The sequence below is a fragment of the Condylura cristata genome, unplaced genomic scaffold (genome assembly GCF_000260355.1).
Source record: "Condylura cristata isolate star-nosed mole 26May11 unplaced genomic scaffold, ConCri1.0 scaffold00027, whole genome shotgun sequence".
Classification (NCBI taxonomy): domain Eukaryota; kingdom Metazoa; phylum Chordata; class Mammalia; order Eulipotyphla; family Talpidae; genus Condylura; species Condylura cristata.
The window spans coordinates 16787298-16806383 of record NW_004567128.1 but is presented as its reverse complement, the minus strand read 5'-3'; the positions used below and the strand labels follow the sequence as shown (position 1 = coordinate 16806383).

At 35.4% G+C, this 19086-nt stretch overlaps 1 protein-coding gene across 1 annotated transcript in view; it reads left to right on the top strand.

Annotated features, from left to right (window-relative positions):
* DMD (dystrophin) overlaps positions 1-19086 on the top strand; it is a 1782468-nt gene that overhangs the window by 567239 nt on the left and 1196143 nt on the right. Inside the window, exons 20-21 of the mRNA XM_012730297.1 lie at positions 5699-5940; positions 11205-11385. Of these exons, the coding sequence (XP_012585751.1) occupies positions 5699-5940; positions 11205-11385 (423 nt within the window). The remainder of the gene's footprint in view (positions 1-5698; positions 5941-11204; positions 11386-19086) is intronic.

Genomic DNA, 19086 nt, shown 5'->3' with positions numbered 1-19086 from the left:
AAACTCAAAACGGGAGGCTATATATTCCTTAACTTAAAAGCTGTACATGAACATTGTCTTTATATATGTCCCAGCTCTTTTGGAAAAGTGTAGGTGATACTGCTGATCAACAGAAAGAAAGGCTGTAGAGCTAACGAAAGTGTTAACTAAACATGATGTCTCTGGAGTTTTTGAGATGTAATTTGGTGCAATTTAAAATTGATTTGTCTCTCTTTTGATTTTATTTTTGATTAAAATAACATTAATTGGAAGTTTCTACGTCAACATCAGCTGGTGAGAAAATTATGAAAGTTAGTTTGATAGAGTATTAAACAATGGAGAGAAACCTTTTCTTGGGGAAATTTTTTACAAATAAAATCTTTATAAAATTTATTATCGATATAGAAAATTAGGACTGCACTCTGAGTCTCAAGAAGTTAATTTCCTAGAACTTTAGTGAGAGTAAATGATGGACTGGACCAGGTAGCTAGCTGTCTATGTTTCCTGTAGCTGTTATACTATACTACCATGGGAATTTCCAAAGTGTTATTTTATTTCTCTTAAGTACAATACAGCCATATTTGAGATTTTTTTTAATTTCTTTAATAAAAAAATGATGTAACGTGTTATATAGAAAATCTTAGCACCTATTTATGGCAAAGAATCTTGCTGCAGTATAAATACTTTTGATCATTCATTAATCAATTTTGTTTCCTTAAGAACATCTTTTGAACATTTATTAACTGTTCTGCTTACTATAACACAAAATATTTTCACTGTATGAGTGAGATGACGGGATTTCAGGACAATCTGAAACAGTTTTATACCTAAACATAGGTTTACTTTGTTCTCATCTACTTAGCATTAGATGTCATTCTTAAAGTATTTTCTTCATTTTTTGGACTCAGTATAACCTTATTGATGTTAAATGAACACTAATGTTCATTTATTAATATCAAAATGAACAACAACAACAAAAAAAACTACTTCAGGACATTCATCTGAAAATACATCTACGCTTAGCTCAGTTCACCACAATTTCCAAAAAAGACACCATAATATAATTAGCCAATAGCAGTAGGGGTGTTTTCGACATTAAATTGTTCTTCACTTTCAATTTCTAATGATAGTTTCCTGTGTGTTAATTAAGAGCCTGAAGACAATCACATTAAAGAAATGTTTAAATAAAAGTGGTAATTATTAATATATTAGACTAAAAGAACATCTCAAAACCATCATCCTCTGAGTGTTAGATTATAGTATTTAAGTTGATGCCTAAGAGTAAGTCTGCTTAGGATAGTAATTAAATAGCATACCAATAACACAGACAAGGGGCCCTCTTTTCTGTAATATTCACTGCTACACTCTGTATTCAGTAGTTTGGTTGACAGCTCAGTCAAGAACTCTCACATGAACGTCATGAGTTCAGGCAACAAAATTTTGTCAGATGGACAATGACAAATATTTTAGACTCAAAGCCAAACCTCTCATGATCTTTTCTTCAGTTCGTTGGAAGGATTTTCAGGGGCATTAACTCTTCCATTTGCATTTTTTATGGAGAGTAATGTGGCAACTGCCTGTACACCAATGTGAAATGGGATTAGTACTATCCATAATAGTGTTCCACCTTCCGCTGTGACACCCACTTCCCCTTGTTACCCTTTCCTCAGTTGTAGGTAATTTGATTTATTTTCCTGTTGGTTACACACTATTTGGGGTAATGTTCTACTCACAGTTCACACTTACAAATGCTGTTAATTGACAGACCCATCTTTTTCTATAGGAAGGGCCTGTGTGTGTGTGTGTGTGTGTGTGTGTAGATCACAGTGGTCACTATTGTCACAAACATGAGTAGGATAGCTGACTTTTTTTTGCTTACAATTTGATGTTGCCTTAGAGATAAATGAAAAGAGAGTTATATTAGTAAATGTGTTTATTATATTCAGAGTGAATTTTATATATTGATAGCTATATTCATATTCAAAAAAAGTTGTTGCAATTGTATCCAGTCATTGTGGTCAACAAAACCTCTGCAGTTTAAGCTACTATACTCAGACAGTATCTTCAGAGACTCTGAATCAATTTTGGTTACATTGAGGTTATTACAGTGACTATCAAATGGACTTGGGATGACCCTCCCTTAATGTGAAACAAAAATAGGAGACTGTTTATTAGCAATTTTATTTTAAGGTTCACTCTAAATATTCTTCTAATTCAAGAGCTCTGAAAACATAGGTTTTACATTATTCTACCCTGGCTTCATGGCTAATGATGAATATACTTGATGAGGAATACTTCACTTTAAGTGGCAGTTCTGAAGTACTTCCAGGGAAGGTGGTGCACAATTAAAATTATTCTAACAGTCTGTTATGCACTGTACACAAGTAATAAAATTAATTGATGCACTTTAAGTAATGATCCATTTCCTCTGGGTGCAATATATTTATTCATAGACTATTTCAGGTGTTGTTTAGAATATGAGATGTGAATGGATTATGATCTATTATTCCTGAGATTCTAACGTGATAGTACAAAATGGTTTCCATAAGTATTGTTCTTGATAACATGGTGAGTTAGTGTTTGTATTCTTAAGTAGCTACCAAAGAAATTAGAAAAAACAGTTGTTCGAATGATTAGCACTTAAAACTTGGGAGATATTTACACGCACGGGGTCATACAACTCAAAAACATTTGTTACATTAAAGAACATAATTCTGTGAAATACACATACAGCAAATTTGTATATAAAATAGTAAAATTATTCCTATGTGCATATCAACATAGGAAACACAGAGTAACTTTATTTATTCTGTCAAGGTTTTAAGGGACTGTTTCTTAATATCACCAACAGTACAGGATAATCGGTGGACAATTAAACCATGAGGTTGAATCATGTATATTGAATTTTAAGACACCTAGATTAAATAATGTGGCATGTGACAGTGCTTCAGTCCCTCTCCCAAGTAGTTTCAGTCAAACTTGAAGGCAGGTGTCTATGTCTGTGTTGGGCCTTTTGTGTCTATGGCTGTTGCTTCCCTAATGTTCACATCCATATGAGGTAAACTGTTGGCTTGGGTGTTCAGTGAGATCATAAGTACAAGATATTTATTCCATGTCTACTCTAAGCTGGGAACTCTGTCACATACTGCCAATGGTCTTTTTTTAAGGTGTCTATACTTTGGAGCAGGTTATACATTAGTTGAGTAGGGAGCATATTCAAATGTGAATTAACACATTATTATGTATTTTTTTTCATAAAAATGTCTGATTCTCTGTGAACAATGTCATTTCATTGCCACTGACATCTAGAAGTTTCTGTTCTTTGTATGGAGTGGTTTTCCATTATACATCAATTTCAAGAGTATTGATAAATAACAAACTATTACAAGCTTCCCTAGTGAACTCTTATGAATTCATTGCTATTGACATAATTTATTTTAAAATCCTATATATGCACTTCTTCAGCTCATATTTTGTTGACAGCCTGTTTTTTTTTTTTTTTTGAGTCACTATGGGTCCTCTTATATTTCACATCTCAGTTGCAGTGACATATTTCTGTGCCCCCTTTTCATTTAGACAAACATTAAATAAAACAATGCATCAGTAACTTTAATTTCTTTTAGCATCTTTCAACTGACTATCTTGCACTTAGACTACCATGGCTAGCCATCTCAGTGCTTACTTAACATATACTGAAAATATTTCTCTTAAAAAGCTCATGGCCAATTTTTAGTGTTTATCTAATATCATTTAAAATGTTCCCCTATATACTTTTCAAAGTCTCCTCTTCATTTTCAAGCAGTAAGTTTAGTATTTTATAATATTTCTACCAACCCCCAAACTGTGTGCATATGACTAAAACTTTGGGGTTTTATCCTGTGTAAAATCCTTCATTTTATAACTACGGTAACTTTGTGGCATCCTCCCCAAAATATGTTGGTACAGTTCTTGTTCACTGCTCAAAACTAAGTTAATCACAGAGAATATAGCACACGGCATATACAGATGTCTCAACAAGACCAAATGCTTTTTTAACTATTAGATGGACATTAGAAGTAGGTTTAGCTCCTGTAAGTCATAGAGCACCTTTTATCACTGTTTCTGTGAAGATATTTATATAGTCTTCTTTTGCACTTTATTTTTCTTTCAAAAATATTAAAGAAGAAAAAATATTGTAGACAAGAATATTTGCAAAGATTGTCTTATCCAGTGTAATCCTGTGTAGTGCCAATTTTGAAATTCGTAAAGGCAGGGTTGTCTTTCAAATTAATTGAGAGATACGGTTTGGTGACTTAACACAGTTACAACACAATGAAAATTAGAGTATTTGAATAGAGGAAAGTGAAGGAGACTAAACTAGTACAGTGTTGAATTTAAATCCACAATTTTACATCTTTGAGAGTAAAATGGGAAGCATGTACAAGCTAGCAAATCCACAAACATCATTTGGGAGAGGACCTTTGGAATCTTTCATAACTTACTTGCCCAGTAACTAAATCAAATTGCCATAGAGTTGAAGAAAATGAACATTCATAAGGCAGATTCTCCTGGACATCTTAGTATTTCATTATATCTTTTTACGCCTTAGATTTTGAACCTAGATGAGGAATCCTAGATTGAGTTTATGTTCCCTTTTGAGATTGATGTGGAAATATGTGAGGCTACGAAATACTAAAATATTCCACAAGAAAACTATATAAGAAATATGTCAGTATCATCATAGCTATATTTAAAAATGCTAATATATTTATGTGATTTTTTTATTAAGGAAGTCACTATATAAATCACTATAATATACAGATAAGAAGGTCCAGATTTTGTGAACTAACTTCTGAGTAAATATGCTAATGCCTACCTTAGTATCAGGTTGCCATACTTTCATGCAGTGTGTAGGGCTATATATATACTATATATACATGGTGTTTGAGTTGGGATGGCCATATATCATATTGTGGCAGAACTTAAATGAGATAGCGTATGTTGAAAGACTTGACATATATTCCAGAATACATAGGTTCTCCAGAAGGTGATAATGTGTTTGTTTCCATTTTGACCTTTATAGACATTGCCTGTTTTGGTCTTGATTTAGATGATAGTAAAAACTGATTCAGCTTACCCATACGTAAATAAAAACTTATTCATATTAGAGTTGTTTTTTTTTTTTTTCCCCTGTTATTTGTTGTCTTTGAAGCCTTGGGTAGTATGCCTCAACTTTTTAAAGCTGAGACAGGATTACTTATTTTGGGATAAATTCTCACTTTTTTCTTTTTTTAAAAAAACATATAATAACATAGCAATTGATTTCCAAATGCACCTAAAAATTGAATTGTAAGTTAGACTTGGGAAATACATGTTTATAATACACATGATTTGTGCCATGTATTTGGAAACATGCAATAGGTTGTTTATCTTTCACCCTCTATCAAAACATCAACAATTTTTCTTTTTATTTAAATATATTCTACTGTTCCACATCTCACCTCATGTATCCTTATTTACTACTTTATTGCATTCATACATTTTGATACACTACATCTCCTAAAATTTGCATTCAGTAATCAAAAATCATGTTGGTTCTTTTATTTCTTTGCTTGTCAGTAATTTGTTTGAAATCATTCCTGTAAATGAAATACTTTTGAATTGGAAACACATTGGTTTTCAGATAGTATCTTTTCAGTCTGTGACTTCAGTGACTGTATTTTTTTTTAAATGTTTCTAGAGGGTGTTAATGCTGACAGCATCAAACAAGCCTCAGAACAACTGAACAGCCGGTGGATCGAGTTCTGCCAATTGCTAAGTGAAAGACTTAACTGGCTGGAGTATCAGAACAACATCATCACTTTCTATAATCAACTACAACAATTGGAGCAGATGACAACTACTGCTGAAAATTGGTTGAAAACCCAACCCACCACCACATCAGAGCCAGCGGCTATTAAAAGTCAGTTAAAAATTTGTAAGGTAAGATCTTTCCTCCTCTTGGAGCATGATCAATAGAAAGTTCTTGGCAATTTCCAGAAGATCAGTAGCAAATTATCTCACAGTAAAATGTCCCTTTTAGGTGTTTAAACATAGGAAAGATCAAACTATAAGCAAAGGAAATCAATTTAAACAGATAATCTATGGCTCCTAAAAGAAAACCATCCAACCAGCCAATCGCACTTTTAGAATACACATAGCTAATTGATTTTGTCAGTTTACAAAATGGTGACATAGTTTTGAGGTATGAGACCTGCGTGTATCTTATGAGAAATGGCCAGTAATTCAGAGTGCTTTCAAATGACAGCTCACATGGTAAGTCTTAAACTGTTGCATATGTTGAAAAGTGGAATCCACACAAGCACAGCAAGCTGATACACTGTATAATCAGGTTTATGAGGAGACTCTTAAACTGAAAGTCCACTCAAACTAGGCTAATTTGTGGATGGCTTATTTCCATATATACTTTTTAACAGGCTGACAAAACACAAGGGTTTGTGCTGTTATTGAGTGTCAGAGCCGTCACCATTCATGATACAGGACGGCTCACAGAAAATTTTGGACATCCAGAGAGAATCAGGTGCCCTCTGTCATAGCAGCCTTAAAAGTCAGCCCACGGTACCATCACAGGAATGGAGATAAAAAATTTATGTAATTCACCCTCCTTCCTGCCTCCAAAGCCTGGGCCGAGCTCTCAATTCACTGAACTTAACTAGAAGGCAGAAGATGAGCTGTGTTATGTAAACATCATTTTCCTGGGTTACAGGAGAAGAGTGTCCAGTAGATCTGGAGGGGCAAGCGATAAAAATGAGCAGGAAGGGAGTTGAGAAAAGGATTTAAGTGTATCTTCAAGTGAAATAATGTGAGGGCCATGTAGTAGTATCAATAACTTGAGCTTTTAGCTTAGTTATGTGAGTGGCACGCTTTTCATGGGAAGTGGGAACTCGATTAGAAGATAAGATAAAAGGTTTCCAGGATGAACCTTGATGATAGATTGGGCACGACACAACAATGAATGGGGACCTCTGCGCACCCTTTGCAAAGAATGCTAGCGACTAGAGTTGCCACTGGAGTCGGAGAGGTGAGCAGGTTCGATTTGGAAATGGTATGGAACCAGGAAAGTGATAGGAAATTCAAAACTCTTTAAAAAAGGCTGAATCTTCTTCAAATACTGAACCTGTAGCTTTACTAGCAAATAAAGTTAGAAACTATATTTTTGGATAAATTATATAGTAGGGAAAATAATTTATTTTATTGGAAGATATGCAAATCTATAGAATTTGTTTAGAATCTTTTTGCTATTAATAAATTCCATGAATTTTTTCTCCTAGGGAATCAGTGGAATATTCTGCCTACATTATTTCTCACAATGAACATTGAATATTACCTTAACTTTTTTTCTTTAAATTCAAGCATCAAAAATTATAAAATTATCTACAAAATGTATTCATTCATAAAACAAATATTTAGTGCCTCTAATGTGGCCAAGAGTGATACTAAGTTTATTAGTCAGCTCAGGCCACCATAACAAATAATGTAGACTCTGTGGCTTAAAGAACAGATGTTTGTTTTCACATAGTTCTGACTTCTGAAAAGTCCAGGGTCAAGGTGCCACAGATTTCATCTTCAAGTGAGAGATCTCATTCCAGCTCGTAGGCTGTTACCTTCTCATTTCCTCATATGGCCTTTCCTCATTGCATGTGTATGGGAGAGAAAATTCTCTCTCTTTTTTTTTTTTTTTTAAGGCTCCCATTCTGTTAGGTTAAGACATCATGCTTAAGACCTCATTTAACCTCAATTACCTCCTAAAAGTCCTTTCACCAAATACAGCCACATTGTCAATTCTGAATTAGACATGGAATTGGGGGGGGGCACAATTTAGTCTATTGTGTTCTGATCTTGCCCCCTCCAAATTCCTGTACATCTCTCATCCTTGTGGACATCTTTAAGTGTCCACAAATCTTAACTAAGTCCACCATCAGCTCTAAAGTTCAAAGCCTCATCTAAATGACACTTAAATGAGACATGGGTTAGACTCCATACGAATCACCTGTGGCAAAATCCCCCTTTTTCTATGAACCCGTAAAACCAGATAATATACATGTTTCCAAAATGTGGTAGTGGGGCAGGTGGGGCTGTACATTGCAATAATGAGAGTCAGAGAGGGGGAAAGGATGATGGATGGGTTCTCCTTAAACCCAAAATCTTACAAGGCAAATGCCATTGTATTTTATGGCTCTTTGATTTGATATTCTGCCTTCCAGTTCCACTCAGGTGGTGGTTCCACTCTTAAGACTTCCTGGGGAGACAGTCCCTTAAGTTTTGGGAGTAGTAAGTGAGCATTCACAGTAGTTACTGAGAATAGGCAGGGCAGACACTAAGAAAATGACAAAATAAATACATGTAAATTAACTGTGGGACAAATGTTAAACAAGGTAGAGAATGTTGGGAGAATGTCGGGGAACCCTGACTTAGAGCCACCAAGGGCAGCTGCCTTGAGACAGGAGCCTCTGATTGAACACTTTCTTGATGACTAGAACTTAAGAAAAGCTGGAGGAAAGAAGGTGCGGGTGTAAAGGAGGCACGCAGTTGGCAAAGCCAGGTCGCAGCGTGTGCTGCTAGGGTTGTGAGAAGCAAGTGGAGGACCTTAGAGTGGGATAACTTGAATATCTTCCAGGTTGAGGAAGTCATCCTCAGAGAATTATTATTACTATTATTTTTTTGTATCCAGCCTGAAAGTTCCACACCTTTTTATCACCTCTTACTCTTTTCTGCCCCATTGGTTTCTGCTTATTTCATGAATCACCTTGGGTACAATATTTTTAGCAGGATCAACTACAGCAGTTGAAATTATACTACTTGGCTATGTTAGTGATAGGTAAATAAATGATTCCATTCTATGTGTCGATGAATTTTGTTTGGAGATGTTTCCTAACATTAGAGCACACAGTTTAGCTCAAAATACAACACTGTACAGATATGTTGGGTTAGGGAGCCTTTTAGGGATTTGAAAAAAATCCACGGACCCTTTCAGGAAAAAAAAATACACAGAAGTTTCTCCACAACACAAACATACAATTTTAAATTATAAACAGACGTATGGCAGATGCCTTACTCTGGAGGATCAAACACATTGAGACCTTTTTATGGAAATAACAAGTAACAGTTAACATCTTTTAAATGCTATATATATCTGGGCAAAATGATGTTGCCTGTGATTTACTCACAGAACTTTGAGGTCTCAAATGAACATTTGCCCAAATGTTTTATTAGTTTCAGAGTCCCCTTTGTTTAGCAGAGCACACTTAGCTATACTGTGGGCTTCTTATAGCCCCCTGAACAGAAAGAATGAAAGGCCCTCCATCTGGCCAAATGGAAATCAGGTTCTTAAATGTTTCACAGCAGATGTCAATACTGCTATTTGCAGGCCTAGTGTACAAAGTGCATGTCTATATTTCTATGATTATAAACAGAGTACGTACACTTTAGCTCTTGTCTTAGTAGTCATCCTTCAGAACTTGGTTAAGAACCTTCATATCTGAGTGGAAGATAATGGGCTAGATATTTAGGTATTTATCTGAATGTCTCTGTTTCACCAGTCAAAGACTTGGATTGTCAGATTAACCTACCTGAATCAATTCACATTGTTATAATCACATGCCAACATTTCTCTGAATGCTATCTTTATAGCTTCTAAATATCATAACAAGAAGTGTGGCCCGTTAGGTAGTCTTGCTACGATGAAAGGGTCCCTCTGATAGCATTTGGTTTTAGTCAATGTGAAGACTAAAGTTAATCTCTCCAATATAGTATGTATACATCCAGAAATAAAATCATTTTTCTTTTTACTTTTCACGTTGATTTCCAGGAAGCCCAGCTTTATATTTAGTTCATAATTACCATAATTCTTTCAATTTTCCCCTTCTTCTAATTGGCTTATGATCCAGTTTTTAAATTCTAATTATGCTGTTTCATACATTTTAAATGGTAAATTATTTAGAAGTACTTTTTTTTTTTTTTAAAGGGAGCACTGGTATGAACTAAAAGTAAGCAATGAAGGTATATTAATGAACATTTTGAAATTTCTGTTAGAATTTAAATTATATCTTCATAAGATACATAGGAATTGCAACTTCACAGGAAATAAGAATATACAAATATTTATATAAAGAAGAGCATCATTCAAAATAAATGCAATACAAATCACAAATTTGAAACACATATGCAATTTTAAATATCCTAGAAAAATATTTTTTAAAAAGGGAAAGAACCCGGTAAATTAATTTCAATAATGCATTGCACTTAACTTGATACATCTAAAATGTTATTATAAGGTTTGATAGATATTTTAAACTATCAGATAATTTATGTTGATATATTTTAAAAGTAAATTTTCAAACTCCAGTGCATATTTTCCAAGGATTGCACATCTAACTGCTACCAAATTTCGGCACATGTGACTAACAAGTACTGTGAGTATTGTGTTGGACAGCCTGCCAGAATGTACTTTTATTTTTTGCAGCCAAACAAGAGTACTCTTGTGAGTGAAAGGAGCTGCTATTAACAACCATGCAGAACAGGAAAACAGCAAAACTGTTACCTTAATTCAAACACTGATAACTACCTGTCCAATCAGAAGTAATCAGATCATATGAGAGTTCGATAATTCTAGAAATGATATATATCATCATCAATATGTAATAATTTGTGATTTAACAGTATGCATGTAGATAAATGTAGTCATGATTATCCTCATATTTCATTTGCACTTGTTTATTTAAATAACTTTGGGGCTATAATTTTACACCTCCATGTGCTGCACAGATAGATTTAATGAAAAAGTAAATACTGTTCATTGAATGAGCTTAGAATTTGAAGCAAAGGCAAATGGTTTTGAGAAGAGGGGAGCAGGGCGGCATCCATCTTTGATTTATGGAAAGGATTTAGGTCATTCATAGTACTTTTAAACTGCAGACATTCATGCTAATTAATGCTCCAAATGATGTCATTTTGAAATTTCAAGACAATTCTATATGATGTAAGTACTGAAGGAAGCACCAGATTATACTTAAATTGATAACCTGAGATAGGAGCTTACCTAAACTATCATGAATGTTTATTACCAATATTTTGATAAGGGCATTAAGCTAAGCTTGCATCACTATCTGTTAACACCTTTCTTTGCAAAATGTAATGTATGCAAGGTAGAAGTGTTATTTATTTTAATACTCTCAATGATGCTACAGGATGAAGTCAAACGGTTGTCAGCTCTTCAGCCTCAAATTGAGAGATTAAAAACCCAAACCATAGCCCTGAAAGAGAAAGGACAAGGGCCAATGTTTCTGGACGCAGACTTTGTGGCCTTTAAAAATCATTTTAACCAAGTTCTTGCTGACATGCAGGCCAGAGAGAAAGAGCTACAGACAAGTAAGTAAAAATACAGAAAATGGCTAATGTGTTATTTTCTAAATTAGTTATTTTTTTAGGGCAGAAGGTGTTAGCGTGAAAGAATTTCTGTCAGTGGACCACCCTCCTTACAACCTGTTGTAACAAGTGCTGTTGTTGCAAAACTTAGATGCTGTTTCCTTTCCTCTCTGTAATAATTTTGTGACTCTGAGTAGCAAAAGAGCATATGTCTTATATAAGCATAACTTCTGCCTGGTGAGCTGTAAATTTTCCAATCAGACATTTTGAACATTGAACAAATGAATAGAACAGTTGAGTCCCTGTTGATAGATTTTCATTATATTCTGTTTGTTTTCTGGATGAGGGTATTTTAGCTAAGATTCTTACCAGTATTTTGATTAGCTTCTGTGAAAATTATTACAGGTATAGCACACATATGACAACTGAAATTCAGCAAAGAACACATTATTCTTTGGGTGAAATTTTACTGTTGTGTCACAATAATGATGCAGTATACTTTTTTTTTTCATGTAATGATGAAAAAGGGAAGAATTTAAATGCATATGACCTGAGGAACAGTATTTTTAAGATGTCTGTTTTGTCTCACACCACCTTTCTTTTATAATATTAACACATGATACCTGGACTAAAATATCCTTACTTTTCAGTTTGCTTATTAAGACAAAAGTTCCTTTGATAGAAAAGTTTATGAACTTTTAAGAAATAATAACTGAGATGCTGCAGACCTCTCCTCTCTCTCCTGCTGTTCCACTTAGCAGTGTATTTTGGTAGATCTGCCTCTTCTGCTCTCCCCACTCTGTCTCTGGTGACTTATCTCACCCCCCTGCACCTCTGTACACCAGGTCTTCTACACGTAAATAAATCAATCTTTAAAAAATAAGAAATAATAAAATAAGTGACTGTTCAGTTCACTGTGCATTTATATATAATATAGATGTACATACAAAACCATATAGAATAAACGTGGATTTTAAATCATTAAAATAATGTTTTAAATTTCACCCAAATTGGTTGGGGAAAGCACAAGGACATGCGTGTGTGTGCTATAAAATTTTAATTAGTTGGAAAATATTTTCATTGATTTTCTTGGCAAATATCCAAAGAATTTACCACATAACATTTCTGCAGTGAGTATAGTGATATACATGATAATTTTCTCATTTGCCTGGTTATTTAATTTTTTTTTTACAATTTCACTATAATTTTATCAACTATACAGGAAAACTTGGAAGATGGGGATACTATATCAGTTTTAATGTCCAACTGCACGTGTTGAACTCAATCTTTAGAGTTGGGTTTTTGTTTTCATTTCTTAGTGAGGTCATAGGAGGAACTGAATAAAGCTAACAATGTGTATTTTTTTTTTTTTTTTTACTTCAGTCATTTTTGCTGAGGTATATATTTTCCTGATAGGGAACTAAATAATGTCAGCTCCCTCTAGTGGATGTCAATATATTTTTACTGGACCTCTATAAATTCAATGTGGGAAAAGATTCTGAATGTCCTAAATTTTCAAACATTGACCTATTTAACAGTCATGCATTGTTTCTTGTTGTAAATTTATAAACCTCCAGTAACAGCATACCTTACAATGGTTATGCTGTAAAGGGTGGAAAAGAGCTTACTCACTGGAAAATTAATTTGCACTTACCTATTCATTGTACCAACATTTTCCCAATTATTTTAAAGATTTTCACAACACATATTTGCTGATCATGAGGTTTGCCTGTGCTGTCGTTCTGACTCCAGTTGCTATTTGTATACTGATATTTATATTGCTAGTAAATGTGCTATTGTTTCATCTAACTGCTTTAAGAAAAAGACTTAGCATGAGATGGCTCCTTTTCAGAAATCTTTAAGTATACAATTAGATATTGTTGTCCACAGGCACACAATTATGTAGCAATTATTTACAAATTAACTCTTGTATAACTGAAACTTTATACCTTTTGAAGAACAAACTCCCATTTCCTTCTTTCCCATCGCCCACTGTTCTATTCTCTACTTCTCTGAGTTTGGCTGTTTCCAATAACCTGATATAAGTCAAATCAGATAGTATTTATCTTTCTGTGAGTACTTTATTTCAGTTAGCATAATGCCCTCCATAATCTTTCATGTTGTAAATGGCAGGATTTCCTTTTCAAAGACCGAATGAATGACATCCTTTATTTTCTTTATTCATTCATCCACTGATGGATAGTTTCCATATCTTGGTTCTGTGAATAAAGTGAACAAGGGGATAAAGATCCTTCTTTAACATGCTGATTTTCATTTCCTTTGGATAAACACCCTGAGTGGGATTACTTCATCTTGTTTTTATATATATTTAATTTTTTTTTTAGGAACTTCCATACTATTTTCCATATGGCGTTACCATTGTACATTCACAATAAAGGCACTCAGTCTGATTTCTCCCCATTTATACCAGTACTTGTTTTCTTCTGTTTTTCTTTGATAATAACCAGTCTAATAGATATGAAGTGATACTTCATTGTGGTTTTGATATGCATTACCTCATAATTAGTGGTGTTGGCCATCTTTTTCACATATAATTCATTTGTATATCTTTGTAGAAATGTCTATTCAAGTCCTTTGCCTGTTTTTACTCATATTTGTTTTTTTGCTGCTGATTTGTAGGCCATACATGTTTTAGATACTAACCCTTATCAGATATAAGACCTGTAAATGTTAACTCCCATTCTTTAAGTTGCCTTTTCAACTCTTTGTTTCTTTGCTGTGCAGAACTTTTTTAGTATGGCATATTCCCATTTGTCTGATTTTATTTCTGTTTCCTGTGCTTTCAAGTTATATTCAAGAAATCTTTGCCAAGAATAGTGTTGTGCATCTTTCCTCTAAGAGTTTTTTTTTACTTTCAGTTTTTCCATCTGTGTCTTTATTGAGTTAATTTGTTTGATATAAAGGTCTAGTTTTGTTCTTTGGCATGTGGAAATCAAGTTTTCCTAACTGAATTTACTGAAGAAACTGTTCTTTCTCCATTTTGTGTTCCTGGCACATTAAAAAAAAAAAAAGTTACTTGGCTATATGTATGTGAGTTTATTTCTGGGCTCTCTGTTTTGTGCCACTGTTTCATTTGTCTGTCTATATGCTGGTACCATACTGTTTTAATTATTTGTCCTTGTAATATCTGTTTTGAAATCAGGTAACATGAGTGATCCCACTTTGTTGTTCTTACTCAAGATTGTTTTGGCTGGTTGTCTCATTTTATGGTTCCATATGGATATTAGTTGTTTTTATAACATTTTTGTAAAGTGTGTCAACGGGGTTATCACAGGCATTGTATTAATCAGTTACTAGTTTATAACAACACTGTCTTGCCTATTCACTCAGTAACTCAGTGAATATTCTTGGATGCCTGCTGTGTATCCACAGAATATGGGGCACCGGCGATACTTCATTTAATTGAGAAAAAAATAAGAGGATGATTTATGTCTTGAAGGATCTTACAGGAAGAAAGATAATAAATACCTGAATGGTATAATCCTGTATTATAATCATCCTGTATTATAATCATTATTCTGTAGAGTTGGGTATTTGAGCCAAACCTGCAGGAAATGCAGATGCCAGCTGTGAGAGAAGGTGAGAGAAGGATATTAGGAGGAACAGAAATAAGCACAAATGCCCCAAGGTAGAGAAGTGCTTGGCATGTCCAAGAGGCAAAAAAGAGGTCATGGGAGCTACCAGACTAGTAAATCATGGGAAGACTAGGATAAAACGAGGGCGGAGTCCATGAAGGCCTCCATAGTCTTTTATAACAAGTTACCACACTTAGAACAACTGCTTTTATTTCAGAAACACTTGAAATTTTTAGATGATTTTCATGTGCAGAAATTAAGTAACTTAATTTGTATTTTTGAAAGATCTAATGGTTATGTAGCTGTTAGCTGCTTTGTGAGGAACAGATGGAAGATGGGGCTGAGAGAAGTAGGAAGACAAGGGGTATTATCACCACCTAGGCAAGAATCCATACCACGTTAGACTAGAGTTATGATAAGGTAAGGAAAAGTGGACGTAAGCCTTGACTGAAGCAGTGATCATCTAGGGAGATGTCATGAGGAATACTCACCAAAATTACCAGGCATAAATTTTTCTTCCTATAGGGATAATAGAAGAAAATGTTAGGGTAGCCAGCAAAGCATATGCTTTATGGCTATAATTTCCAACACTGTGGTTAGTTCCTGCTGCTCCATGTTAATATGCTGAACGATTGGGAAAGAGTGAGCTTGAGTGAGCTAACTCTTCCAGCTCCAGGTCAGAAAAGTGATATCATTTAATTGTGTATCTAGGTAAGGGAGTCTTTTATTCTAGGAGGCTCAGCCTGTACTACTTTTCTCTGTAACTCCAGAAAATAAAATAGGGGAAACTATAAATGAATAACAGATATTTTTAAAAACCAACTGCATGCTTCATACCAAGAGATGAAAGAATTGCCCTTTGAACTTGAGAATCTTGGTAACATAAATGGCATGGGGAGCATAGAAAGTAAAAACATTTTAAAACTTAATCTTGTAGGAGTTTTTGAAGATAGATTCAGTGAGAAAGTAGGACTAATTGTAGAAAGTCATAGGAAATGCATATTTCAGTAGCGTGGTAGTTTATATTTACACATACTCGATAAGAAAATTAAAGTAGAACATGAATCAGTTGTTCAAGAGGGGGATGTTAGTGCAGCACTGTGGAAAATACCCAGAATTCAGTTCATTGGGGGTATGTCTTTTAAAAATGTCCTGGGATTGTCTTTGGTGCAATTTCTGTAAGTACACCTGTTTTGCATGAATGGAACTTGAGCTGCAGGGACTTCTAGCAGAGAGAGTGGCATGAGCATCAAGGGTGGAATTCAATGATAGAATTTGTTTGGAGAATGGAGTGTTTATGATGGTGAGAAAATGGGCAGAAAAGCTGATGAAATTCCAATCATGAAGATCCTTGACTATCAAACCAAGAAGTAACTTACAGGTTGGCGTTAGAAGTTCTAGAAGAATAAAGCACTATGGATGTCTTTTAAGCTGTGATGTAACATCATAAACTGGTTTTGTATTGTCAAAGACTGAGAGCATAGTAGGTTGAAAGGAAAGGAAAGCACACATAGGGAGAGGCAGCAGGATCTCGTCTTGGTGTTGTCTTTTGCTTTTGCAAGGTGACTAACATGTGAGAGACTTAAAGATGCACTTCTGTATTTCCCCCCAAGTCATTCTGTGCTGTATTTCCCCCCAAGTCATTCTGTGTTCTCTCAGAGTAGAGTGGCTGTTTGGCTTAGCTCCCAATACACCTGCTTGCCTGTTCAAAGCACATTCCAGCTCGCTCGCGTTGCCCTTGCTGCAGATGCCTCCTTGTGACTCTCGTGATGGCATACATGCATGCGCTTGGACCGTTGCACATGTTCATAGGCAGTTCACATCTCCCCATGCAGCAGTGTCTCTTAGTAGTCACGTGGCTACCTCCTTTCCCGTAGGCCCTGCTCAAGTGCATCTCCACACTCACTCGGGCCTTTTTGTACACTCTGCAGCCATTTGGACTCATTTTTAAATTATACTTATTTTATACTTGTTTGTAAATGGGGACACCATTGATTTATATAGCTGTTTGCATTCTGGGAGTAGAGGGTCCCTATCTTTTTGTGTTACTACCATAGTGAATTCTCCACCAAGGCATCCACAGTACACCTGAGAGTCCATTGTGTTCCCTCCACTTAGTTTTTGACCTTAGTAGACGTCCCTCCTCCCCCAGGTCCCTCAGTTCCATAGTCAACTATCAAGGGTTAATTTTTAAGTTTGGTTTGGCTTTTTCCTGATCCTGTTTAATTCCTCTATATTCCATTTTTAAGTGTCGTGTTCATGTTTGTCCTCCTTCTTACATGCTTTTAAAAAATATTACGGTAAGTTTTTTGTTTCCTTTGCATAGAAGAACTGAGTTGTGGAGGCAGGAAGGATCCATTTTAGTCAGAGTGGGGAGCAGAACAGGCCGGTCTACTGAAATACATTGCTGTGGGAGCAGCGGGGGAGACTGAAGAGGTCTGCTGTGTCATGTGGGTCACCTCCCTGGCCTGGGATCCAACTCAGGCCTTTGTAGTGATAGTGCGGAGACTTAACTGCTAGGCCACCAGGAACGCCTCCTTTTTCCATAATTTTGCCTCTTCTTTACATAATTTTATCAGATGCAATGTTTTATAGCATATGAAATCTTTAAAAATCGCTCAAAAATTTTTCATCTCTTAGTGAACCTGAGAAATATACTAATGCCATTGGTTCCCTGTTGTCCCTCAAGTTGCTTTCCTTTTCTTCAGGGCCCTGAAGCAGAACATTTGGGTTTTTGGTGCAAAATTCTGCTGTTCCTATGAAAGCTACCCTCCTCAGGGTCTTTTTCAAAACTGACTGCCTGCCTGGTTCAGCGAGTGGGAGGCACTTAGAGGATATGGAAGACAAGAAGAGGAAACAAACTAGAATTCTCTTGTCCTCTTTCCTTGTTTCAGCGTAGATCTCCCTTAGTGGCTGAGCATAAATTCTTCAAGTTTCTAACACCTCTGGGAGCAGCAATCCTCAGGAATGCTGCATTCCCAAACTGAAGCGCTCTGTGAACACAAGTCCAGCTGGGTGGCCCCCATGGCTGGATTCATTTTCATACTGTCTCCCACCCTTGCCCTCTGCCAACCCCACCCCCCAGCCTTACAGATGGTATCGGCGTCCTGCTATTCCTATTCTATAATTTCCCATCACTTATCGTAGAGGTCCTCAGTTATAACAACATTTTTGTATGGGATTCTTAAGTTATTTTTATTGCATCTTCTGGAAGGAATCACTCTTCCCGTCCCCACATCCTTAGCTCCGTCCTCCATACCTTGATTTTTCTTCTCTGCCCTTTATTTGTATTAGTTGTTACAATCTGTTTATTTGTTTATGTACTGCCTCGCAAATTAGATTTTAAGTGCCATAAAGCCTAGGCTCTACTTTTAAAATTTTCACTTCTTGCATCCCTGATGTTCAGAGCAGTGAATACATATTTCCTGAATGTGCAAATAATAATGACCTCAATTAATTTTGTGAAACATATCAGCATTCCCGTTTTTAAAAATGAGGTCTAAGAAACTAAAATGTTAAGTAATTTGCTAATGCTGGTAAAGAGAGAGCCAGTTCCAAAACCAGGTTCTCTGGACTGCGGAGTCGGATATCCTAATTGTTAGGATATCCGATTCCTGTAAAAACAATCTTTTCCTGTAAAAACAGGATAGAGAAGCAATATGTATCGGTGTTCATGAAAACCTGTTGATCTTTTCTAATAAAAAGTAGCTCCAATATCATCAACCCTTGCTATACTTAACCTCTCCCTCTTGACATATATTCATCATCTCATAAAACTGGACTGATTAATATCACCTCCAGCGAGTTTCCTTACATGCTTTTCTTAGCCACTGTCACAAGGGAAACAAGCAATGTTTTCAAGAATGTACGTGTTCAAGTTCAAAAAGCCAAATTTCATGCCATTTCAAATCAATCAGCCAGACCCCCGTCCATTTCTATAGACTCCTCCCCTCCAGAGCCTCTGCTCTGATGGCCTCTCAGACACAGCTCTTCACTCCGTTACCTGTCTTCTGGCTTACAAATTCTCTGTTTGTTTTGTCTACTCTGCTTTAAATCCCAACCACTGAGTTTTAACTTTACGTTAATTTATTGTTTCAATTCTAAAATT